This window comes from Dendropsophus ebraccatus, chromosome 5 (genome assembly GCF_027789765.1).
Source record: "Dendropsophus ebraccatus isolate aDenEbr1 chromosome 5, aDenEbr1.pat, whole genome shotgun sequence".
Classification (NCBI taxonomy): domain Eukaryota; kingdom Metazoa; phylum Chordata; class Amphibia; order Anura; family Hylidae; genus Dendropsophus; species Dendropsophus ebraccatus.
In genome coordinates this window covers 21,351,571-21,377,938 of record NC_091458.1, presented here as the reverse complement: position 1 = coordinate 21,377,938, position 26,368 = coordinate 21,351,571, and the positions used below count along the sequence as shown (strand labels likewise).

The 26,368-nt window shown below is 43.7% G+C and overlaps 1 protein-coding gene across 1 annotated transcript in view; it reads right to left on the bottom strand.

Moving 5' to 3' along the window:
- Positions 1-26,368, bottom strand: part of SLC36A4 (solute carrier family 36 member 4) — a 72,311-nt gene that overhangs the window by 26,134 nt on the left and 19,809 nt on the right. Inside the window, exons 2-6 of the mRNA XM_069972899.1 lie at positions 10,259-10,373; positions 9,086-9,176; positions 6,343-6,431; positions 4,365-4,460; positions 1,336-1,420 (exon numbers count right to left, since the gene is read on the bottom strand). Coding sequence (XP_069829000.1) covers positions 1,336-1,420; positions 4,365-4,460; positions 6,343-6,431; positions 9,086-9,176; positions 10,259-10,373 — 476 coding nt within the window. The remainder of the gene's footprint in view (positions 1-1,335; positions 1,421-4,364; positions 4,461-6,342; positions 6,432-9,085; positions 9,177-10,258; positions 10,374-26,368) is intronic.

Here is a 26,368-nt window from a genome sequence, read left to right as displayed (position 1 = left end):
GGCGCTAGTTTGGGTTTTTCTTTTTATGGGATGAAACTTTTGAGCCTGGAAACGTAAAAAATGAATGGTGTCACTGGAGGAAACCTCAACAACTATCCGGGGTCCTCAGACTCACCTTTTAGTCTACCCAACCACTACAACTCCCATCATGTTTTGAAGTCAAACCACCCACGGGATACCGGCCGCTGCAAAACTATAACTCTCTGCATGCTCTGTCAGATCCACTTGCCAGTGGATACCGGGAGTTGTAGTTTTTCAACAGCCAACAGCAGTGGGGGGGGGGGGGGGGGGGGGGGGGGCTCCTGCTGCAGCCAGCAGCCTGACAGGCAGAAAGAGGGGAGAATAGGTGACCTAATGGGAAAGAGAAATCTATGAGCAGGAAGACGGGACAAGTCATATGAGTAATTAGAGAGCAGCAATTGCCACTTTCTGCACCATACTGGACCCCTGGTCTTTTGTTAGGTTCAAGAGCATTAAAGGGGAACTCCGGTTCAGAAAGATTTAACCCTGTTGAATCCCCACCTATAATCTAAGCTTGTTTGTAATAGGTTTTTATGACATAAATTGGGCCGCCACACACTGAATCAGCTGAAAATCCTCACTGCCTGGTCTACTCTGTCTCCTTTCCTCTGTCCTCCCCTCCCTTCTGAGACAGAGGTCACATGATCTCTGTCTCTTCTATTGCCAGGCAAGCTGTAACACCTCATCTGTAAGCCCACCCACCACTGTCATCACAGAGTGACCACCTGGCCAAGGGTGGAGAAACAGCCTCTCCTGAGCAGTGTAGGGGAAAGAAGACACTGTTGTTTCATCTCTTTCTCTAATTTAATCTATCTATGTATGTAGATGAATAGATAGATAGATAGATAGATAGACAGACAGACAGACAGAAGCAGATGCCTCCATGCCATAGATATCTGCTTCTGTATACTTCAGGGATTCCAAGCCAAGGGACATTCACCACTGGCACCTACATCATATTGTGACTGGATGTGAAGTTTTTCTTTGAACTATAGATAGGAAGATGCTCAACCGCTGATCCTTTTACTTTGTTATTGGACTTTTCAACTACTCACGGCTGCCCAAGGCCCCATTAACACCATGTTTCTGCCCTTCTGTCAGGCTCTACGTTGGCAAATTATCAGAAGAGGAAGCTAACGTGGAGCCCCAACATGCCCACTGACTTTAAAGCGACAAATAGTGTAAGGGTGACTATGTTTGGTCCGTTTCTGAAAGTATGCGCTTCCTGAACTACACACAGATATAATATATGTGAAAATAGACCAAACACTATGAAGGGAAGTGATGTAGGACACCACCGGGCTGGGTACTCACTTGTTTTACGTTCTCAGCTAGAAACACAAAGTAGACGCTGCAGAACCCCAGCTGTGTGGCCACCAAAGCAAAATCCACTATATTCCTGTGAGGAGAGAGAGAACAAAATTAATAGAAATCACATAGGCGATGACTGATTTATCAGGCAGCCCCAGAAAGTCATGGCATCTACAAGTAACAAACGCCTAAAGCACAACAATTGGCATCAATTAGGGAAACAAAATCAACACTTTTCAAAAATCAAAACAAGCCACGCCCACTTTCGGTAAAACCCCTTTTAGACATGAAAAATAGTTAACGTTTCTATAATTTTTTATTGAAGGAGTTTTTTCAAAAATTTTTGGCAGACATACAATGCATGTAATGTGATACAAACACTAGCACCCATGAAAAATAGTTAACAAGCCATGCCCACCTGACCTGTGCCACAACCTTTTTCAAAAATCCGGCCGCCAGTCTAGAGTGTATGGAGACCTTCTGACTTTCCCCTAATAGATGAGGTAGGTGGAGGGAAGGATATCAGGCATACCATGTTTTTTACAGACTGAGCCCTCTCGTGCCAAGATAGCTGTTTTTTTATCAATATAAAATTGAGCTCCAAAAGTCCAGGCGGTGTTACTTCTGGATGCAACAGCCCAGCTATGTAAATTGCACAGCTTGTCTGCAATACCCTTGTGGTCACATCTATTCATCTCCAGCTTATAGGTTGCCATCCACTAGGCTTTACTTTCAACTTCACACAGGTGCTAGAGGAAGCCCAGAGAACAGTGCATGCGCCAAGCATGGTCGGGAACCCACTAATGCAGGAATTCATACTTTGTGTGTATAATAGGTAGGTGGTACGTATCACAGTAACATCCACATGATGCAAGGACACAAGGTCTCCAGCAGAGCATTGCCCATCACACTGGCCCCGCCATCTTGTCTTCTTCCCATAGTGCATCCTGGTGCCCCAGGTAAGAGACGCACACACAATGTAACGTGATCCATTAGACCAGACTCCTCCTTCTATTTCTCCATGCTCCATTTCGGACACTTTTGGGGGTCGTATGGGCTCTGACCCATCTACGGGGCCCCATACATGTCCTGTGTGATCTGACTCCTTTCTAACATAACAGGAACTTTTTTAGCAGATTGCGCTACAGAAGCTCTTCTATTCATCCATCAGACCAGATGGGCTAGTGTTCTCTTCCCACACACATTAAGGGCCTTGTTCCTGCTCACATAAGATCGGGTACTAACCACTAATAGCAGGAACACCTCAAAAGGCCGTCTGTTCTGAAATTGCTCTGACCAGTCATCTATACATCAGATTTTGGCCCTGGTCGGAGTCCCTTAGACCCTTACACCTGCCCATACTTCAGCTTCTAACACATCAACCTCATGAACGGACTCCTCACTTGTTGCCTAATATATTCCGCCATGATAGGAGTCACTATCACTAGAAAATAATTTCATGCACTGCCCTTATCGGTGGATTTAAAGTTACGGCTGATCGATGTATGCTTACAGTAAAAGTCTATCTGATAAGTCCCCTTTAAAAATCCACACCTTTCCATGGTCCTCAGAACCTGTTCTCAATCCTCTCACCTCAGAGGACGTAAATGCTCCAGTTTCCCTGGATACTCCTTGATAACACGGCCATCTATGCAGACGGTGAGCGATTAGGTCTCATTGTCTTCCTCCGTATCGTTGTCGGTGCACTTTACAATAGTTACGGACGGATCAGTCAGTGACAAGAAAACGAGCATGTCCTTGCAGACGTCTGCTCGGGAAACTGGGGCGCTAAGGTAACACGAGTGGGGGGGCTGGAATGTGAGCGCAGCCCTCACCAAAGGCTCCATCTGGAAACCCGTCGGCGAGAATTAAACACCAATGTCTGTCATGTCGCCCGAGTTTTATCAAGGCGGCAACTAATGACGGAGACGAGCTGTGCCGGAGATACGGAATCTGCTCCGGTAACCGCTTATAGTGAGCGATGTGCTAATGTACGACTAAGTAGGTGGACTAGGGGAAAGAAAAACACATGCTGGTTATGAAGGAAACAAAGTGATAAAGGAGGTGGGGAGGGGGCACGTGAAGTGGAATAGGAGATATGAACGGCTGATCGGGAGAGAGGTGCCGGCTGGAAATAAATGGAAGTGAGAGGGAACACAACTAAACCGTATCATGTAAGCAGATACATGAGAGGCCAATACTCAGCTGGTGGCTGCTTACACCCCCTGTCTGATGCTACATTACAACAGAGGGAACAGAGCAATGCTCATAAACCAAGGCACAGTTTTGAAAAACTGGGAGCTCTTAAACCAAAACGCAGACATATACACACACTGGTTCCTAGTGTAAACTAATGGCCCTATTCCACGGGTCGTTTAGAGGAGCAATATCGTTCGTATTCGGCCGATACGAACGATATTCGTCCCGTGGAATAGAGTGCAACGATCAGCCGACATCGTTCATGTCGGCTGATCGTTGCAGTCGCTTGTTTTTCAACATGTTGAAAAACAAGCGACTGATATAGCAGCGATCTGCTGCCGTCGCTCCGTTGAATAGGAGCATCGGCAGCAGGCGCTGCTGTATCCTATGGGCTGCCCGGACGATCAGCGATCGCCCGGGCAGCCCCCCGCCGCCTCTCCCGCACTCACCCGCTCGCTGCCGCCGCGTTGAATAGCGGCGGCAGCGAGCGGGGAACGAGGAGCAAACGAGCGCTAATAGCGCTCGTTTGCTCCTCCAAACGACTCGTGGAATAGGGGCATAACACTAATATCCCAGCTGAAACACAAAGGTAAATAATAAAACCCTATATGTAAGCACACACAGACAAGAAAGGTAACCATATCAGGTAGCCAGGGTTGTCACTCCTCAGGGATATGTGTTCTACAGATTCCTTTGTTAACCCCTACAGTGTAACAGCACTCGTTCGGGCAGTAGATAACCTAGCCCTGCGGCTATACATGTCCTCGTAATCTGTGAAGGAAGACACGACTGACACCCTCCTCTCTGCTGTGTTTATTCTGCAGCACACTTACTTTCCGGCTGAAGCCCATTGCTGGAGGCATCGTACAGGTCCCACTTCTAGGGCTAGCCCCACCGTCTCACTGTAGCCTAAACTCACTCTCTTGTACCTGAAACAACACGAGCACATATAGAGGTAATACCTGCACAGCCCCAGTCATAACATAGGTGTTGGAAACAGCTTTCAGAAGCATCAGGATGGTAATAAGGGGTTGTTATTGGTAATAAAGGAGGATCCGCTGCTACACAGGAGATAAGGGAGGCCGAGTTCATTGCATTCTGTATTATATACTCTTTACTAGTCAAACTGGGGAAAGGAATTAAAGGGGTACTCTGGAGAAATAATTGTTAAAAAAAAAGTCTTCCAGTACTTATCAGGTGCTGTATGTCCTGCAGGAAGTGGTGTATTCTTTCCAGTCTGACACAGTGCTCTCTGCTGTACATCTGTCCATGTCAGGAACAAATCCCTATAGAAAACTTCTACTGCTCTGGACAGTTCCTGACATGGACAGATGTACAGCAGAGAGCACTGTGTCAGACTGGAAAGAATACACCACTTCCTGCAGGACATACAGCAGCTGATAAGTACTGGAAGACTGGAATTTTTTAAATAGAAGTAATTTACAAATAAATATATTATATATATATGAAATAGGTTTTGAAAAAGGTCTGACGGGGTCATGTTTTTGGTGGACACTGCCAACTAGCATAAGAAGCCTTATAGGCCAGGCAATGCCTTCTAGAAAAGATATATCAGTAAATTAGCTCTTCTCTAGAAGGCAGAAAGCTGATGGAAAGTGCCACCTATTGGATAGAGCTGCCATTAAAGTCAGTGTCTTAGCTACTATAGAGCCTTGTTACATGATGAGGGATTATCAGCCAAACCAGAATCTCCTCCAATAGGAAGAGTCTCCCTCCAGTAGAGAGCTATTGTGGGACTGGGCTGTCGTAGGGTGTGGCTCCTTGTCAGTACAAAGCAGGGTGCAGGTTTTCTGGGTAAGGAGACTATTTCACAGAGTGATAATCGTCCGATTCCGATTATTATCACTCCGCAGAAAAGAGACAGCGATCAGTCTATCGTGTCATCAGCTGATCGTTTATTTAGGTTCAAACCTAAAATTATCGGGCACGGACCGCGCATCGCTGCATGGAATAGCGATGCGCGGCGTGCGACTAACGATTTCACCAGCATCATAGATTATCTAACATGTTGCAGGTCTTCTCCTGCGCTCTTTCTTCCTCACGGTCCCGCGCGCAGCAGCAGCAGCTTCGGTGCGGCCTGTCTGAGTTGACAGAACGCTCAGCCAATCAGTGGCCAGTGATTTGCTGAGCAGTCAGCTCAGACAGGCCGCACCGAAGCTGCTGCTGCACACGGGACCGTGAGGAAAAAGGAGCGGAGGAGAAGACCTGCAACATGTTAGATAATCTATGATGCTGGTGAAATCGTTAGTCGCACGCCGCGCATCACTATTCCATGCAGCGATGCGCGGTCCGTGCCCGATAATTTTAGGTTTGAACCTAAATAAACGATCAGCTGATGACACGATCGACTGATCGCGGTCTCTTTTCAAGGACATTCGGCGCTCGTTTACATTATTGATCGGGCCCCCATCGGCCCATGGAATAGTACCCTTAGAGACCTCTAATAGGTTTGATGGGTATTGTGTCTCCTTGTGAAGGCTGCCAGCAGGTGCAGGGGTCTTATAGGCCAAGCAATGCTCCCTACCTGAGAGAAGCTGCTACAGCCTCTGGCGTCTACCCATGCAGATGGGTGGGGGATAAATATAAGCAACCAATCACAACTCAGCTTTCATAGCTTAACAAGGTCTTCTGCAATGAAAGCCGAGCTCTGATTGAGATAACCAGAGAGCGAAGGAACAAATGAGAGAAAAGGAACAAAGGAGAAAAATAGCCGCGTACCTGAGGGGGGAGAATGGTTATTCAGTGGATTCCCATTTAAATGAGACAAAGAAAAAAAATGTCCCTCCTTACCTCTGACATAAATAATGGCTGCAGCGTACCAAGATGTTCATACAATGAATGGAGACAATGCCAAAGAATAAAAGGCTCACTGGGCCCAACTGGAAGAAGAAAGAAAAAATAACAAATCAATAACTGGTCAATGGATATCAATATCATCTTTCTATGTTACTGTTCCCTAACCCGCGGCCAAATGCTGTCAGTGCATGATGGACGAAAAATTTTAATAAAGTATTGTATTACTCCCCAAAAGTTACACAAATCACCAATATACACTTATTAGGGAAATGCTTATAAAGTGCTTTTTTTTCCTACACTTACTACTGCATCAAGGCTTCACTTCCTGGATAACACGGTGATGTCACTTCCTGGATAACATGGTGATGTCACTTCCTGGATAACATGGTGATGTCACTTCCTGGATAACATGGTGAGGTCACTTCCTGGATAACATGGTGAGGTCACAATCCAGCTCCCAGAGCTGTGCGGGCTGTGGCTGCTGGAGAGGATGATGGCAGGGGGATGCTCAGTGTCCCTCCAGTGTCCTGTATCCCTCAGTGTCCCCCTGCCATCATCCTCTCCAGCAGTCACAGCCTGCACAGCTCTGAGAGCCGGGTCATAACATCACCATGTTACCCAGGAAGTGACATCACCATGTTACCCAGGAAGTGACATCACCATGTTATCCAGGAAGTGAAGCCTTGATGCAGTAGTAAGTGCAGGGAAAAAAGCACTTTATAAGTATTTCCCGTAATAAGTGTATATTGGGGGGCAATACAATACTTTAATAAAAATTTTCACTGGACTTCTCCTTTAATGTATACAGAGTATGCAGTGAGCTCCTCAGCTCCCCCTAGTGATGACTGCACGTACACAAAGTTGTATATTTTAAAGCTTTATCTATGTGAGGGGTTTAGAGCTCAGAGAAACAGTGTATATGCAGATATACTAAAAACACGTGGTACAGGATTTTAAACTGGAGATGTACATTATGTTAAAGAGAAGGACGTACAATTTCAAGCGTGGAAATTTTTTCGAAAGGTGAACTAGCAAAGTAACTCGTGGAAGAATCCTTGGATTCATTGTCAGAGTGACAATAAAAGTCAAGACAGAACAAGCACATAAAATTCAGGCTATAAAGAGGGATGAATAGGAATTCACAGGTACTTGAAAATCGAGCATTGTTCTGTAGGCTGAATGCATCCGTAAAGCTCATAGATTCCTGTGCTGGGAGAGAAATTTATAACAAAGCCCAGCCTGGCTGAGCATTACACCTATAAACCTAGCCTTCTATTAAACCCACAGAATAAAGTCAAAAGCTTGGTAATAATAATAATAAAAATAATAATACAGTGGTACCTTGGTTTAAGAGTAACTTGGTTTAAGAGCGTTTTGGTTTAAGAGCTCACAGTTTTTCAAAATTTTGACTTGGTTTAAGAGTATTGCTTTGGTTTAAGAGCTCCCTGTACTGGGTGGGAGCGCGAGTGGAGGAGGGGCATGGCCTGCATAGCGGGGTCTATAGCACTGTACTCTGACCATGGAAGTCTCCCTTATCTTCCAAATAATAGCAGATCCACCTCATGTACATCAGGGGACAGGACTGTGGAGGTAATCTCTCCATAGCTGTAACCCCTCTCTCCCCGGACAGACAGTGCTGCTATACTGTGCCCACATCTGCCCTGCTCATTCCTTCATGCTCCCTGCAGTCTCTATCCGCCCTTGTGTTTCCCATCCTCTCCATTACTGTACAGTAACTTATAATATCACAGATTCTGCTGTTTCTGAATGTTTGTTTCATCTGTTCTACATGTTATTCAGAATATTAAATCATTATTTTTGGGGTGTGGAACCAATTGTCTGCATTTCTATGATTTCTTATGGGAAAATATGCCTTGGTTTAAGAGTGGATTTGGATTACAAGCACAGGCCCGGAACGAATTATGCTCGTAATCCAAGGCACCACTGTAATAAAACCTTTGCAACTTTTTTTTCACAGCTTTATTACCTAGACAAGGAATATATATATCATATACAGCAGCACCTTGGTTTAAGAGTAACTTGGATTGAGAGAGCTTTGGTTTAAGAGCTCCCTGTACTGGGTGCAAGGGGGAGGGGCATGGTCTTCACAGGGTGGTCTACAGCCCTGTACTCCGACCCAGGAAGTCTCCATCACCTTCCAAATCATAACAGATCCAGTTCAGGCTGGGGCTTACATCAGGGGACAGGACTGTGGAGGTAATCTCTCCATAGCTGTAACCCCTCTCTCCCCGGACAGACAGTGCTGCTATACTGTGCTCACATCTGCCCTGCTCATTCCTTCATGCTCCCTGCAGTCTCTGTCAACCCTTGTGTTTCCCATCCTCTCTATTACTGTACAGTAACTTATAATATCACATATTCTGCTGTTTCTCATTGTTTGTTTCATGTGTTTTACATGTTATTCAAAAAAAAAAAAAAACAACAACACTATTTTGGGGATGTGGAACCAATTGTCTCCATTTCAATGATTTCTTATGGAAAAATTTGCTTTGCTTTAAGAGTGATTAGGATTACAAGCACGGTCCCGGAACGAATTATGCTCGTAATCCAAGGTACCACTGTATATGTGTGTGTGTATATAAATATATATTCTAATTCATCCTTGCAATTCCATACCAAAAAAGAGAATCCCGGAGAAAAAGGGGAATCCCGGACAATATTAAAGCCAGCCCCCAATGCCCATGGATTAAACGGCAAGGTACGAATAAGAACTTACCAATATTCCTGCATTCTTCATAGCAAGAGGAAGCCCCAGAAGGCCAGTGCCTATGTTCCCTTTCAAAACATGTATCAGTGTCTGAACAAACCTGAAAATAAAAGAATTAAAAAAAAATAAAAAAGAAGATCAGTGTGATACCATGGTGACAGACTACAAACAAAACCTGTAGTCCTTCTCCCTTTTATAGCAGCCCTAACTTCTATACATTTAAAGACCATGGAAAAATACATAGTGATTTAACAGCAAAACCCACAAGGATAAAGCTGGGTTAACACTGCACATTATTCAAACTGCTCGATATCTGAACATTTTTTGTGAGTGTAGATGGCAGGTTGTACCTGGTGAGTTTAGCACTGGTAAGGTTTCACATACAGAACAGTGCTGTACAAGACTGCTGGAGTGCATATTCAGTACAGTAGTAGTACAGTCAGTGCACCACCATCTCCCATCCTGTACTCTACTGTATAAGACTGCTGGAGTGCATATTCAGTACAGTAGTAGTACAGTCAGTGCACCACCATCTCCAATCCTGTACTGTACTGTATAAGATTGCTGGAGTGCATATACAGTATAGTAGTAGTACAGTCAGTGCACCACCATCTCCCATCCTGTACTATATAAGACTGCTGGAGTGCATATGCAGTACAGTAGTAGTACAGTCAGTGCACCACCATCTCCCATCCTGTACTGTATAAGACTGCTGGAGTGCATATACAGTACAGTAGTAGTACAGTCAGTGCACCACCATCTCCCATCCTGTACTGTATAAGACTGCTGGAGTGCATATACAGTTTAGTAGTACAGTCAGTGCACCACCATCTCCCATCCTGTACTATATAAGACTGCTGGAGTGCATATGCAGTACAGTAGTAGTACAGTCAGTGCACTAGATCAGCGCATGTTTACAATATCGATCGGGCCGTGAGTATGCTCCTTTTTCTACTATGAGGAGACGCTTTTTTGGATTTTTTTTTTCAGAGGGGGCAAACCTGAGGATGTTTACAGGTGGCCAAACACAGCCCTATGGCCATAATACAATTCTATTATACTCTACACATAGAAGACTACAACCCCTAACATGTTCTATTATACTCTATACATAGAGCACTACACCTCCCATCCAGCATGAATGAACGGCACATCAGGGATAAGATGGATTGCTATACATACGTCAGGCCGTCCTGGTTGCTGCTGGGGTGGTAATCGCGCCGAGCCGTCTCATCCTCATCAGAGTTCCCATCAGAACTTCCTTCATCTCCTATTAGAGGCTTCATTACTTCCATGTCTGCAGAATAAATCAGAGGTACAGGAGTAAGGAATGAGCGGCATGAATCAATGGCGCCCCGCAGCCCCCCCCCCCCCCCCCTCACCGATATGTTAATGGCTTCCATGTATTTCCATATAGAAAGGCCACGCACCAGCCACCTATTGCCTGCACCCCAAATCATTACACCAGCAAAATTGAAAAACATGGGGAGGGGGGAGAAGTGTATGGATTCCTTATTCCATGTGCCGGATAGTTCAGATATTACTTTACCTAGGCACTGATGAGTAAAATAACTTTGTTATAGGGGTCAGGAGGGGTTCAGGATTACACAATGCGTCATGGAATTGAAGTTAATAGAAACAGGCAGTATGTGCGGAGTACCTAGATGTCAGCGGCACAGCATCTGGACCAAGCTGCAGACCCCCTAATTCTAGTATTTGGTGGGGGGTTCCACTCAATCGCCGTTAAAAGAACACTGTTGAGACATAGAGGTGACATGGAGGGGGGTCTTAAAGTTCAAGGAGAAGTTCTGTTATTTGAAAAACTTCCCATCCGGCAGGGGGAACAGACTAAACTATCTACACTCACTTCTCCCTGTGCCTCTCCAGCACTGGATCGCCGCTCCGGGACCCCCGCTGGGCTCCGGGGTCTCCTGCAGAGCTGACGTTATGACCCAGTTGATGGACTGCTCAGCCAGTCAGCGACTGGGGCAGGATACCACTGCAGTCAATGTAAATTGGCCGAGTGACCAGTCTGCCAGCCAGGACAAGCATTTTCATGACATCATCAGAAATGGGGGGTAAAATGCCTTCCGGTGGGGGTCCCGGAACCTGTTAGCCAACGCTTTGCGGGCACAGGGAAAGGCTAGTAATGATTGATAGTTATGTTCACCCCTGCCGGCTGTGAGATTTTTTGAATGGTCGGACTTCTACTTCCAGATCCTCCGTTGATATGTGGTATTTCAGTTTAACTCTTAGGGTATAAACACACGCACACACACAGTATACGCAGCGTATTTACTGCTGCGATACGCAGCAAATACGCAGCAGATTAGATCTAAATAACTGAACACAGCATCAAATCTGCACCATCAAATCTGCTGCGTATACGGTGTGTGTGTTTGTACCCTTAGGGTACAAACACACACGGCTTATACGCTGCGTATTTACGCGATACGCAGCAGATTAGATCTAAATAACTGAACACAGTATCAAATCTGCTGCGTATCTATTGTGTGGGTTTGTACCCTTAGGGTACAAACCCACTTGAAGTATTTGCTGCGTGAATCAGTCTTAAAAATAAGCAGGCAAAACGCAGGTTGGCTTTATACGATTGTTCTGTGTTAAAATACGCAGTTGCGTATTTTTGAAGCATGAAGCTACATGCGTTTTTCGCACAGGTTGTTAACAACTGATGCTTTGCTAACAACAAGCTTCAGGGTACAAACCCACACACCGTATACACAGCAGATACGCAACAAATACGCAGCAAATACGCAGCAGATTTGTTGGTACAGATTTGATGCTGTGTTCAGTTATTTAGATCTAATCTGCTGCGTATTTGCTGCGTGTTTGCTGCGTATTTGCTGCGTATCGCAGCAGTAAATACGCTGCTTATACGGTGTGTGGGTTTATACCCTCAGGGTACAAACACACGCTGCAGATACGCAGCAAATACGCAGCAGATCTGCAGCAGATTTGATGCTGTGTTCAGTTATTTAGATCTAATCTGCTGCGTATCACAGCAGTAAAAACTCTGCGTATATGGTATGTGTGTTTGTACCCTAAGGGTACAAACACACACGGCATATACGCTGCGTATTTACTGCTGCGATACGCAGCAGATTAGAACTAAATAACTGAACACAGCATCAAATCTGCTGCGTATCTGCTGTGTGTGTTTGTACCCTGAGGCTGCGTTCACACTACGTATATTTCAGTCAGTATTGCAACCAAAACCAGGAGTGGATTAAAAACACAGAAAGGATCTGTTCACACAATGGTGAAATTGAGTGGATGGCCGCCATATAACAGTAAATAACGGCCATTATTTCAATATAACAGCCGTTGTTCTAAACTAACAGCAAATATTTGCCATTATATGGCGGCCATCCACTCAATTTCAACATTGTGTGAACAGATCCTTTCTGTGTTTTTAATCCACTCCTGGTTTTGGTTGCAATACTGACTGAAATATACTTATACTGACTGAAATATACTTATACTGACTGAAATATACCTATACTGACTGAAATATACCTATACTGACTGAAATATACGTAGTGTGAACGTAGCCTTAAGATGCGAATGGAGTAGAGCTGCAATAGCACACACAACCTGAGGACAGGGGTGGCGCTGTTTTTAAAAGAAAGCAGCTATGTTTTTCTATCTCCTTTAAAGAATACCTGCAGAGATGAACTCCAGCCCTGTCTATCAAATCAGTGTGGACAGATGCAGAACCACGCTGGGCTTCCAGGTTGCTGAGGCGACCATAGGACGCCCAGTAGGTTCCCCTAAGGGTAATGTGAATTAGAAATGGGCCTGTACACAGAACTGTCTGTGTACTGTAAGCCAAGGACCGCTCAGCATGGACCTGTATCTCCCCACATCGATCTGAAGAACTCAAGTGAGTACCCTTTAAGTTGTTCTCAATACACATCCAGAGCTGCATTCAGAATTCAGCTTGTTTCCTCATATCACACTGTTATCCCTTCTGGGTCAGACAATTGTTTTAAGGATTCAATCTGGTAAAGCATTGCAGGAAACCAGCTTAGCTATTAAGGGTGCGTCTGCCGGCACAATAACAATATAATAGAAAAGTATTTCCAGAGCCATATTGTCAGCTAATACAACAATCATTTCTGGACTTAAAGGGGTATTCCCATCTCAGCCAATATAGTTATACTTGTAGGACTCGGCAATTTAAGAAATTTTGCAGACACATTCATTCAGCAAACTTGTCTGCTTCTCCTGATAGGCTGCTCTTTCCTTCCCATTGTTGACAGCTCGTTGTCTAGGTCACCAACCACCACTCTGCTCTAAAAGCAGTGGTCTGGGTAGTGTATATATAACTATAATGTAGAGGTATAAAAATATTGGGAGAGATGGTGTAAACATGGTGTAAAGTGAAACTGGCTCAGTTGCCCCTAGCAACCAATCAGATTCCACCTTTCATTTTCCAAAGAGTCTGTGAGGAATGAAAGGTGGAATCTGATTGGAATCCCCCATAGTGTATATACCTGTGTATAAATGTGTATATTATAACTTTATATACACTAGCCAGAGCACTGCTTTTACAGCAGAGTGGTGGTCAGTGACCCAGACAATGAGCTGCCAACAATGGGAAGGAAAGAGCAGCCTATCAGGAGGAGGAAACAAGTTTGGTAAATGAATGTATTTGCAAAAATACTTAAATTGACAAATATTAGGCTGCATTCCCACGTTCCGTGATCCTGACGGATCACGGACGTGGAATGCATGTACTGGATTCCCCCCGCGCCCGGACAGCATCTGTAATGAGATGCTGGGAGCGGGGGAGACTGTATTCATAAGCGCCGCGCGGTAGTAACAGCACTGCACTTATGAATACAGTCTCCCCCGCTCCCACCATCTAATTACAGATGCTGTCCGGGCGTGGGGGGACTCTGGTACATGCATTCCACGTCCGTGCACGGAACGTGGGAATGCAGCCTAACTATGTTGGTTGAGATGGGAAAAACCCTTTAAAGGGGTACTCCGCGTAGAGGTTAAAAAAAATGAAACTTCTGCAGAAGCATAACATATTACTTACCTGTCTATCCCAGTTTTGAAACTACGAAAAATCCATTTGTTTCGGGGGGGGTTCTGTTTTGTGTTTCTGTGTTTCCTGGTTCAGCATTTCCCAGAATGCAATGCTTTCCTTCAGCTGACCATCACAGCCCTCACCCATTACAATCAGTAAAATTAGTGCAGCAGCTGCTTCTGGCCGGACAGAGATTGTGAATCAGTCAGGGGATTGGGTTATACAGCCCCGCCTCCTGTGACATCACACCCCGCCCCCTGTCTGCATCATCAGCAAACACACACAATGTGAGACAGAGACATGGAAGATTTGTCTCCTAAGGGGGGAGAGCAGTAGGAGCAGGAGACAATGTGAATTGGCACAGGGCCATTTTTTTTCACTTCCTGGATTTCTATCAGTGTGGCAGAACTGTACAGATACAGTAATACATTGTATAGACACATCTATATAACATTTAATGTACTTTTAATAGAAAACAAGTTTTTCTTATCCGGAGTTCTCCTTTAAAGAAAAAAGGGACGGCAAACCCCCACCATGTGTTTACAAATTTACAGCTATTACATCTGCCTAATACTGCCATCTGAAAAAGAGACTTAAAGTGACACTGTCCCCCCCTTTTTGCATTCCGACGTCTCTACACAGGTGTAATGGGTAAATTTAGCAGTTTTCATACCTTATTTTATATCATACCTCATGGTGCTTATTCCAGTAAAATGAAAGTGGGCGGGGCTTCATGGCAACAGTGCCACTTGGCCCAGTCCACCACTGGCTCCGCCCCTCAGTGATCATCAGCGCATAGGTCCCGCCCCATCGACGCCCACTGGTATGGGCCGACCTAGAAGGGGTGGAGCCTAGACCTTTAGGCCAGCTTGTTCCAATGGTCAGCGAGGGCAGGGCCAACGTGCCCATGACGTCATGGAGGGGTGGGGCCAAGGGGGGTGATGTAGGCGTGGCTAAGTGGCGTTGTTGAAGCCCTGCCCAGGTAGCACAATCCGCCGATGATAAAAGATCACTTTATTTGAACAAGCACCGTCAAAAGTGATCTTTTATACAATATAAAATAAGGTATGAAAACTGCTAAATTTACCTTCAACACTTGTGTAGAGAAGTCAGAATGCAAAAAGTATCACTTTCAAAAGGGATTATCTAGCTTCAGAAAAAACATGACCACTTTCTTCCAGGAACAACACGACTCTTGTCTCCAGTTCAGGTGCGGTTTGCAATTATGCTCCATTCACTTCAATGGAACAGAGTTGCAAACCTGCACCCAAACTGGAAACAAGAGTGGTGTTGCCTCTGGAAGAAAGTGGTCAAGATAATCCCTTTAACTTCTCGGGAAAGTAGTCCCAGACTTCTTCCTCCAGCCTCTTGGCTGCCAATTGGGCAAACACCAACAAATGTCTCTCTAATCAATCTGCAGGATTTCTCCCACTCTTCGGAAGTCACACCAAACTTTTTTTTTTGGGTGGGGGTGGGTTAGGGGTGGTTAGTTTTGAGAAAGCCAGAAAATAGGGTGAATTTGGGTGGAAAAGTAAATTTTCCAACTGGACCAGAAAACAAAACAAAAACAGCAGTCTTTGTAGATGTGCGCCGCGGTCCTCTCTACACGCCGCAGAGTCACAAGCAAGGCAAAGTCTTGTAAGCGAGGACGCAAATTTACATGAAACAAACGAAATAAGGAGAAATGCGAACGCTCCACCGCCTGCCGCACCGATCAGGACCAGAAGGTTAACGGCTTCAAACATCGTGCTGCAAAGAGACTTGTAAAACAGAGCGCGTTCTCTGCTCCCCGGGTCGAGCCTCCTGCTGCGCCTTCTTGTTAAACCAATAAATATTTTCTGCTTTTTATATATTCCCTTGAAGATAAGTCTACAGATCTCACATCGGCCTTTGATACTGGACACCAAAGAGCAAGTCGTGTCCCGGGCTCAGACATCAGTAAAGATTCACATGGTACCTGCTCTGCACACTGAATTAGGAACGCCAGGGGGGGCGCTCTCTACTCCTGTGTTAAATGGCACTTTAGAAAGGGCTTCAGTACGTAGTGCCTAAAGTAAGATGCTACAGTACCAGTAAGAACAGAGCAAGAACTTTTCCATCCGTTTGTGACACTATTTGTAACCAGTTTCTGTCACAGTCCTGTATTGGGAGATCACACAAAAACTTAAAAATGTGTCAAAGAGTACTACTGGAAAACCACCCAGCTCTGATCCCACCCTCTGAAAAAGGGAGAAAAATGTAGAGGGCACTCACCGATAAAACTTCTCTTAATTCATATGTTTCTTAAAAACGCCATAGCAGGACAAGCAGGAGAGCAGACGCCTACACCTTCTAATCAGCGTGACAGCTGTTTTGCGTAACGTAGATACGCTTCTTTTGACGCTCCAACATCACCTGGTCACCACTATGAAGGTTTAACCTAATGCTGCCTTTACATGAAACGATAATTGGCCCGATCGTATGATTAACGATGTCGGAGTAACGTTCAGACGGTACAATATATCGTACGGTAATTCGTTTTGCGATTGCTTAAGCCTATCTCACACACGTTGGTTAAATCGGCGAACGACTGTTTACACGGAACGATCTGCGAATTCTTTGCGAACGATGATTTTAGAACATGTTGTAAGATCAAAATGAACGATTTCTCATTCGTTGTTTGATCATTCACAGCATTTACACGTACGATTATTGTTCGAATTCGATCGTTATCGTGCAAATTCGCACGATAATCGTTCCGTGTAAACGCAGCATTAGAAGACCTTTTTTAAAAAAAAAATCATCTGGAATGACAGGTAGACTTTAACTGCAGATTCATCAATGCAGCACTCTCGCTACTTTTTCTCTTGGTTGAACACCATCTGCAAAAGGTATTGAGCTCCATTTAACCTCTCACTGCCCAGTTATAACTTTTTTTTTTTTGGAGAGTTTAAAAGTTTTCAGTACTGAGCTCCGTTCTTATTTTGGCCTTTTGTTATGCACCAGAAGAAACGTACACAAGTTGTGAAACCTCTGGGCCTTTTGCAGGTGAACACAAATTTTCCAAGCATCGCTCCTAAGGAGACATGACCGGATCAGTGATCACAGCTCCAGCACCTGCTCCGGTAATGTGAGCAGCAATGTCACCTACGTGTCAGGTCAAAGTAACCTGTACTCACAGCTTCTGAACAAGTGTGTGGAGTTTATAGATAATCTACTTATAATGTGCTCAAAAACAAATCAATTTTTTTAAAGGGTTGTCCAGGCTTAAAAAAAAAAAAAAAACAAGGCCGCTTTCTTCCAGAAATAGCTCCACTCTTCTCACCAGTTTGGGTGTGGGTTTGCAAATAAACTACATTTACTTCAATAGAACAGAGTTGCGAAACCCCTTTAATTTTCTTTCTTTCCTATCACGTTTAATGTGGAGTACCAGGTTACGTGATTTTTGGGGCAGATTTATTCCTCCTCACACTACACCAATGATCATTAACCTCATTGAAAGATGTCGTCAGTGGAGAGAAGGGTCGAGCGTGATGGATGTTTACTATCCAACCCAGTTCTTGGAAGGATAGGCTGGTGGCAGATCTGTTTGGCTCTGTTTGGCCGGCCACCTCTGGGCTACAACCATTCAGGCCAATGGCTACAAGGTGGCGTTTTTTTTTGTTTTTTTGTTTTTTTAAATATCTTTTATTTTTCTATACCAATAGAACACTCCACAACACAATTATATTTGTGAAGAACAATAAAAAAAAAAAAAAATCACATTATATACATTTATATATCCCCCCTCTAAACCCACCCCTTTCCCCTCCCCCCCCCCCCCCCACGAGGAAGAGAGATAGACCAAAGACCCACAAAAAAAAAAAAAAAAAAATTATATATATATATATAAATAAATATCTGCAGATATTTACCTGGGGGGAAGCCCAAAAAGCAAGGGAGAGGAGGTGATCCATTTATCAGTTATCTTCAAGAATTACCCCCACAGCTATCCCATTTACTCCAAATATTCCTACATCTTCTTTCTGATTTTACAGAATTCTTCTTGGCTAACATTAATTCATATTTACATATTTTATCTACTAATTCCTTCCACTGCCCAAAACTGGGTGAATCATTCCCTCCCCACTTCCTAGCAATCAGCACCTTAACTAAAAGGAACAATTTATTTTTAAGGGAACCTTCCTTTCCGTCATTTGGGAATCCCCCCAGTAATATTTGGGAAAGATCTGACCCAGGGTCCATTTGCAGGACATCTCGCATATATGCCATAACCTTTTTCCATAATATTTGAACTTTTTCACAGTCCCATAATAGATGCAAAAAATCAGCTTGTTCCCTCAGACATTTTGGACACTCTGAGTTATTTCTGTATCCTCTACTCATTGCGTTTAATGGGGAAAAATAAACCCTATACAAAATTTTTAAGACTATAAGTCTGTAGGGCTCATTACAGCTAACCAAACCAGAATTAGCAATGATAATACTCCAATTATCTCCATGAATTTCTCCAATAAGTAAGTCCCATTTATCTTTCAGTTTCTCTAATTGCCCTTTTCCTGTTTCTCTAATCAGCATTCTATATAAAGGGGTTAGGAACTTCCCAGCTAGACCTGACTCCTTAATGTACTCAATTATACTATGATCACTAATATTCCATAATTCCTTATTTATTGTATGTGTGAAAGCATTTTTAATTTGTGCATACCAAAATACTTGTGAGTCTAACAACCCCCATTCCCTCTTACACTCTTCCCACGTAATTAGTTTACCATCTCTTACTACCTGTGATAGATAATTTACCCCTTTCTGTCTCCAGAACTGTGTATTAGTAATCTTAAAAAACTCTTTCAGATTGCTATTTTGCCATAATGGAGTGAACCCTAGCCCTCCCTTTATTTTACATATTCTCTTAATGCTTACCCATACTTTACTATACATTTCTAACTGTGTAAGTGTACACAAGGTGGCGTTTGACAATGGGCTAGACACACTTTTTTTCTTTGTTTCCATCACCACATGGCTGACCCATTTGGAACAAACTCTGATAAACGTTTCCCCTGTTTGCACTTATTCGAGGTCATAAAGATTGTGGTCGATTATGTATACTTGAGGGTACACACTGTATACCGCCAAGAAAAACCCTTCTCCGAGAGCACTTTCCTGTAGACCATGCCATGTATTCCTATGGCAGATCACTTTTACCTCCTTCCTGGAAGCGATTTACGAGACAACTTTCACTCTGAGCAACAAGGGATACAGGGTCTCTGTCTCCCACATCAACCAATCACAGCACAGCTTTCGTTTCATATTCTGCTTCTGAAAAATGGAAGCGATTAGGCTGGGTACACACTACGTTTTTGCAATCCATTTTCTTCATCTGTTTTTTCCAAAAAAAAGGAAGAAAACCTGATGGAAAAAAAAAAAATTGCATGCATCCGTTTTTCCAAAGGACACAAAAATGAGGTCAACTACGTTTTTGTGTATGTTAAAACTTAAGTCAATGGAAAAGCTGATCAAAACGGATGCACACAAATGCATCAGTTTTTTTCATGAGTTTTTCATCAGTTTTTTGGAAAAAAACAGATGAAAAAAAAAAGACGGATTGCAAAAACGTAGTGTTAACCCAGTGTTAGTTGCTATAATTTCTGTTTTACAACTCCCCTTAAAAGATGTTGTTATAAATAGAGTATAATTACGATGCAGCAGAGTACGTGGTCATCCCTTCCCCAACCTGTTCTGCTACTCCTTCCCAATACCTGAGTGCTAATAGGTGACAAAAATAATAAACAGCAGACAACCTATAGTAAACGTCCAGTAACCAATGTTTATAAGCAGTAAGTATCTGGATCCAGAGGACGACACCCTTATATCCTGAGCCTAGGGTGGGTAGAATTCTGTCCCTGGTTTTCCTTCCTTGGAGCGCTTTGGGTAAGTACTAAACACTGTATACCAGGAGGACCGTTTGAGGCTACACGGCCTCCACACACAATGTTATACTGTGCATGGCAGTGGTGTAGCGTGGGTTGGCAGCACCAGGGGAAAAGCAAAGTGATGTTTCCCCTGATGCCCCTAGTATTGTAGTTGACCTTTAATAATGCCCCTGGTAGCAGTAGTTACCCCCCCCCAGTGATGCCCCTTATATAGTCAGTACCAACTAAAAAATAAATAAATAAACATCCCATGTACCTTTCCCACACTCCCGCGCTGGCCATGCCCTCTGCCTACTCTTGTAGTCTATGTCGCACGCCACCCATAAGCCGCTGTAAGTGGCACACAAGTCCGCAGGCCGCATCAGGAGATCTCGGTGGCTAGAGGTTCCCCACTCCTGCTGTATACCAACACCTCACAAGACGGGCCGTTTTTGCAAGGCTCTGGTCCAGTCATCCACACAACTGGCCTTTGCCAGTCTCTCCAAACCTTAACCTTGCCCATTTTCTCTGCTTCTTGAAGACAGGAGTACTCCTACCATACAACCTAGGAGTTAAACCCTCTGGGCAGATGCCAATTGCCCCATCACATGGAGAAATATTCCTGTCCGACTCCAATATGGCAATCAGAATAAATCCCTGGATCAACATTATCCCAAGTAATCTATGTTCTAGATCAATCCAGAGTCTGTATCCCATGGATTCCACACCAAGCCATAATCTTTCACAACTGTTCCTAGTTGCCTATTTTGTTTTGTTTTGTTCCAAGTCTTTACTTGACACTTCTAGACACCACATCTTGTACTCTATGTCCTACAATCCTGTGACTTCTTTGTCTGGTGGTCCTGTGTCTTTGACTACTGCTCCTATGAGTTCTGACAGCTTTGTTCCAGTCCCACTGTCCACTCTCCATGCTCCCTACCATAGGCTATCCACACTTCTGGTCTGGTGTCTGTCCTTCCATCCCTACTATGCTCAGCTGCCAAGTGGTGTCCATTCTGGGGACCCCAACTTGGGTATCTTCTACTTTAAACTTTGAAGCCCAGTCCATCAGGCACAGAACCAACTGCAGTCTCAACGATTCTTGGCCAGAGACCCTTCTTTACATTTCGACTTATGTTAAACCATTACAAGAACAAGGTTAGAACAAATATACAAGCCACAAACATTCGGAACCCAGATGTAATAATGGACAACTCTTTAATGGACCATAGCGGCCATATCTGATGTACTTTGTGATGTGGAGATGCAACTAGAGATGAGCGAACCGGGTTCGGGTTCGAGTCGATCCGAACCCGAACGTTCAGCATGTGATTAGCGGTGGCTGCTGAACTTGGATAAAGCTCTAAGGTTGTCTGGAAAACATGGATACAGCCAATGACTATATCCATGATTTCCACATAGCCTTAGGGCTTTATCCAACTTTAGCAGCCACCGCTAATCAAATGCCGAACGTTCGGGTTCGGATCGACTCGAGCATGCTCCAGGTTCGCTCATCTCTAGATGCAACCAATCCTCCATTTGAAGTTTGCAGTCATATTGGCAGTAATAGAAAAATGGCAGTAATAGAAACTGAGCCTTTGGTAGGCCATGTTTTGGTGACTATATAATATATAGCTAGTAAGAAATAATGCTGGTTGCTTCAAGAGGGAAATGCAGACATATAGAGATGGTATAATAAGAAAGTATAATGAAAGACTAATTCAAGTAGAAGACACAGTAAGAACTCCGGAGCAAAAAGGTCACAAAACAACCCAGGGCCTGGCTGAGATCTGAGGATAAAACTTAATCTTGAAGATAGATTAACATGGCCAAAACTTGGGTTCCCAGAAAGCAGTGAAGGAGAAAATTGTGCAGAATTTGCTCAATGTTGTCCAGTAAATTATGCGGCGGGTGGCGTATTATTAGATGTAGTGCAGCGAGCCCATAGAGGGCCTGTTTAAAGTAATTTAGGCAAAATGGGTCTAGGTCTAAGACTTTTATTATCTGATCGAGATCCTGGATAAGAAATATTCCCAATTTGTCATTTAATAGTTCTGAAATGCTTTTCGAGGACTACTCATACGAGACCCAGAAAAAATTATAGTGGTCTGAGCTTTCAGAGATCAAAAAGAGATTAAAGTCGGACGGAATAATCTATGCAATTCTCCTAGCAGCTAAGTAAAGAGTTCTGCAGAACGATGAGACTTTCTTTTTTAACAATTCACTAGATGCATCTAATTGGTTAGACTGGAACGGTCACACTGTTGTACTGGACGAGGCAGGCTAGGGCTATAAGGCGAGTCCTGGTCGCACCGCCTGACCATGACTGTGACCCTGTAAATCCATCAGAGATGGCTGCAATCCAACCCAATTCACTTGAATAAGAGGCAAAGTTGTGTCAATCCTAGCCTTAAAGGGATTCTCTGGTCCCACAAAAGTTTTAGTTAAACTTTTAACTAAAAAAAAAAAAAAAAAACGTTCACCTGTTCCAAATCCCTTCCATGTCAATCCTGACCAGTCTTGACTGAGCATTAGAGATGAGTGAATCTCGAACACTCCACTTCGTCCAACCAGAGTGTGCAGCATTTGATTACCGATGGCTGCAGAAGTCGAATGCAGCCTTAGGGATCTCTGGAAAACCATACTTTAGGCTGTATCCATGTTTTCCAGGCAGTCTTCGGGCTGTAATTAAATTCTGCACGCTTGGGTTCAGACTAACCCGAGTGTGCTCAAGGTTCGCTCATCTCTACTGAGCAGCACTTTCTTTTGGCATGCTGAAAATGCTTGTTCAGTGACCAAAGTGGATGACCCAAGTCTAGTTTAGTAGGTTTGGACAAATCCTTTAAATTATCAGTTTGCTGCATCTATTATGCAACAGTGCAACGTGGGTGCGAGGGGGGGAGGGGGGGCAATCGTTCGGCATTTGAATGCCGATTGCTGAAGAAGTTGGATGCAACTCTAGAGAGTCCGGGAAAACCTGGATACAGCCTATGGCCTATGGATGTATCCATGTTTTCCCAGATCCCCTAGGGCTGCATCCGACTTCTTCAGCCACCAGTTATCAAATGCAGAGCGGGTTGACTGAAGCTTGCCTGAGTTGTGCTCATGTCTAATATGGGCCCTGGTAGGGCTGTGCGATATGGCCAAAACATGAAATCTTGATTAAAATAAAAAATAAAAAAAAATGTTCTTGATTCTCGATTTAAATCTCTTTTTTTTTTTTTTTTGCTAATTACGATGATTGTAGTAGTAGAGGCATAGCAGATGAGGGGTGAAGTCATAGTAGAGGTATAGAAGATGAGGGGTAGAGTAGTAGATAAAGGGAGTAGTAGTATCAGGAGTGGGAGTAGTAATAGCCATAGTAGTGGGAATAGTATTATCAGGAGTGAGAGTAGTAATAGCCATAGTAGTGGGAGTAGTAGTATCAGGAGTGGGAGTAGTAATAGCCATAGTAGTGGGAGTAGTAGTATCAGGAGTGGGAGTAGTAATAGCCATAGTAGTGGGAGTAGTAGTATCAGGAGTGGGAGTAGTAGTAATAGCCATAGTAGTGGGCAGTAGTAGTATCAGGAGTGGGAGTAGTAATAGCCATAGTAGTGGGAGTAGTAGTATCAGGAGTGGGAGTAGTAGTAATAGCCATAGTAGTGGGAGTAGTAGTATCAGGAGTGGGAGTAGTAGTAATAGCCATAGTAGTGGGAGTAGTATTATCAGGAGTGAGAGTAGTAATAGCCATAGTAGTGGGAGTAGTAGTATCAGGAGTGGGAGTAGTAATAGCCATAGTAGTGGGAGTAGTAGTATCAGGAGTGGGAGTAGTAATAGCCATAGTAGTGGGAGTAGTAGTATCAGGAGTGGGAGTAGTAGTAATAGCCATAGTAGTGGGAGTAGTATTATCAGGAGTGGGAGTAGTAGTAATAGCCATAGTAGTGGGAGTAGTATTATCAGGAGTGGGAGTAGTAATAGCCATAGTAGTGGGAGTAGTAGTATCAGGAGTGGGAGTAGTAGTAATAGCCATAGTAGTGGGAGTAGTAGTATCAGGAGTGGGAGTAGTAGTAATAGCCATAGTAGTGGGAGTAGTAGTATCAGGAGTGGGAGTAGTAATAGCCATAGTAGTGGGAGTAGTACTATCAGGAGTGGGAGTAGTAATAGCCATAGTAGTGGGAGTAGTACTATCAGGAGTGAGAGTAGTAATAGCCATAGTAGTGGGAGTAGTAGTATCAGGAGTGGGAGTAGTAATAGCCATAGTAGTGGGAGTAGTAGTAATAGCCATAGTAGTGGGAGTAGTAGTAATAGCCATAGTAGTGGGAGTACTAGTATCAGGAGTAAGAGTAGTAGTAGCCATAGTAGTGGGAGTAGTAGAAATAGTGAAAGTAGTAGTAACAATAGCAGTGGGAGTAGTAGTTTCTGGAATAAGTAGTAGTTGCTATAGTAATGGAAGTAGTACCAGGAGTGGGGGTAGTAGTAACAATAGTAATGGGAGTCGTAATATCTGGACAGGGGGTAGTAGTAGCCATTGTAGTGGGAGCAGTATTGAGAGTAGTAGTAGTAGTATCAGTATTGGGGGTAGTAGTATCAGTAGTGGGGGTAGTAGTATCAGGCGAATTAGTCAGATTAATTTGATTAACCTCCCAGCCCTAGGCCCCGGTGTCTCCTCTTCTCCACCACACACAGTCACCAGGCAGCCGTCCCTTGATCAGTGGTATAAGGATCATCAATATTATGCCTAAGTGTGGCAACGCACGGAGAAGCGGCAAACCTGCCTAAAGCCATCGCACCGATACTGTACATGGTTGTATAATACCTTCCATATCCTATAATTCATAATGTTCCCAACCATCCTGCTTGTGCGGGAAATGACTTCTAATGATTGAGCCCAGGAGTATACTTCACCAACTCCCAGCATCAGCAGATTACAATGGCTGGGGCCAATTTCAACGTCTCACATCTCGGCGTTCCATTTACCGCTTCTCTCTGGGTTCAGTTGTCATTCAGTTCTCAAAATCAATATCCTGTCAGCCTAAAGTGTTTCGAGCAGAGACGTTCGGCTGTCACCTAAATCCTGGAAGATTCACTCTGCATTTCATTCTCTAGCTCTCCGAACAGATTGCATTAAATTAAAGGGTATGTCCACCTTTGGGCACCATTTTAAAGTTTTACTTAGAGTTAATCTACAAAAAGCAGAGTTATCTTTTACTGATCCCGAATTATACCTCAGAGCTGTGCTCACCATTCTGCTGATGGAGTCACTGTGTACAGTCATGGCCAAAAGTTTTGAGAATGATACAAATATTAATTTTTACAAAGTCTACTGCTACAGTTTTTAAAATGGCAATTTGCATATACTCCAGAATGTTATAAAGAGTGATCAGCTTAACAGCAATTACTTGCAAAGTCAATATTTGCCTAGAAAGTGAAGTTTATCCCTAAAACACATTTCAACATCATTGCAGTTGGGGTTGCTTCTCAGCCAAGGGAATCGGCTCTTTCACAGTCTTGCCTAAAAACACAGCCATGAATAAAGAATGGTACCAGAATGACCTCCAAGAGCAACTTCTCCCAACCGTCCAAGAGCAGTTTGGCGCCTTTATGGCACCTTGCCATAAAGCAAAGGTGATAACTAAATGGCTCAGGGAACAAAACAGAGATTTTGGGTCCATGGCCTGGAAACTCCCCAGATCTTAATCCCATTGAGAACTTGTGGTCAATCATCAAGAGACGGGTGGACAAACAAAAACCAACAAATTCTGACAAAATGCAAGCATTGATTGTGCAAGAATGGACGGCTATCAGTCAGGATTTGGTCCAGAAGGTGATTGAGAGCAGCCAGGGAGGATTGCAGAGGTCCTGAAGAAGAAGGGTCAACACTGCAAATATTGACTTGCTGCATTAACTCATTCTGTCAGTATAAGCTTGTGTTACTCATAATATGATCGTAATTATATTTCTGTATGTGATAAAAACATCTGACAAACACACATAAAAACCAGAGGGCAGCAGACCATGTGAAAATATTATATTTGTGTAATTTTCAAAACTTTTGGCCATGACTGTACATGCATTACATTACTGATCCTGAGTTACATCCTGTAGATCCTTTATTTAAAAATATAAAAACTTTACCAAAACTAACCAACATAAATAACATAACTGTACAATATATACAAGTCTATAAAGGTATTGGCTGGTCAAGCCTCATATTCACCCAACACACTACTGTATTATCCCCCACATGTCCAAACTAAATTTTTCCCAAAAAACGCCACAATAATAAACAGAAATAATAACACTCGCAAAAGTCATAACAACTTAAAGGGGTAGTGCGGTGTATACAAGTTATACAACACTGTA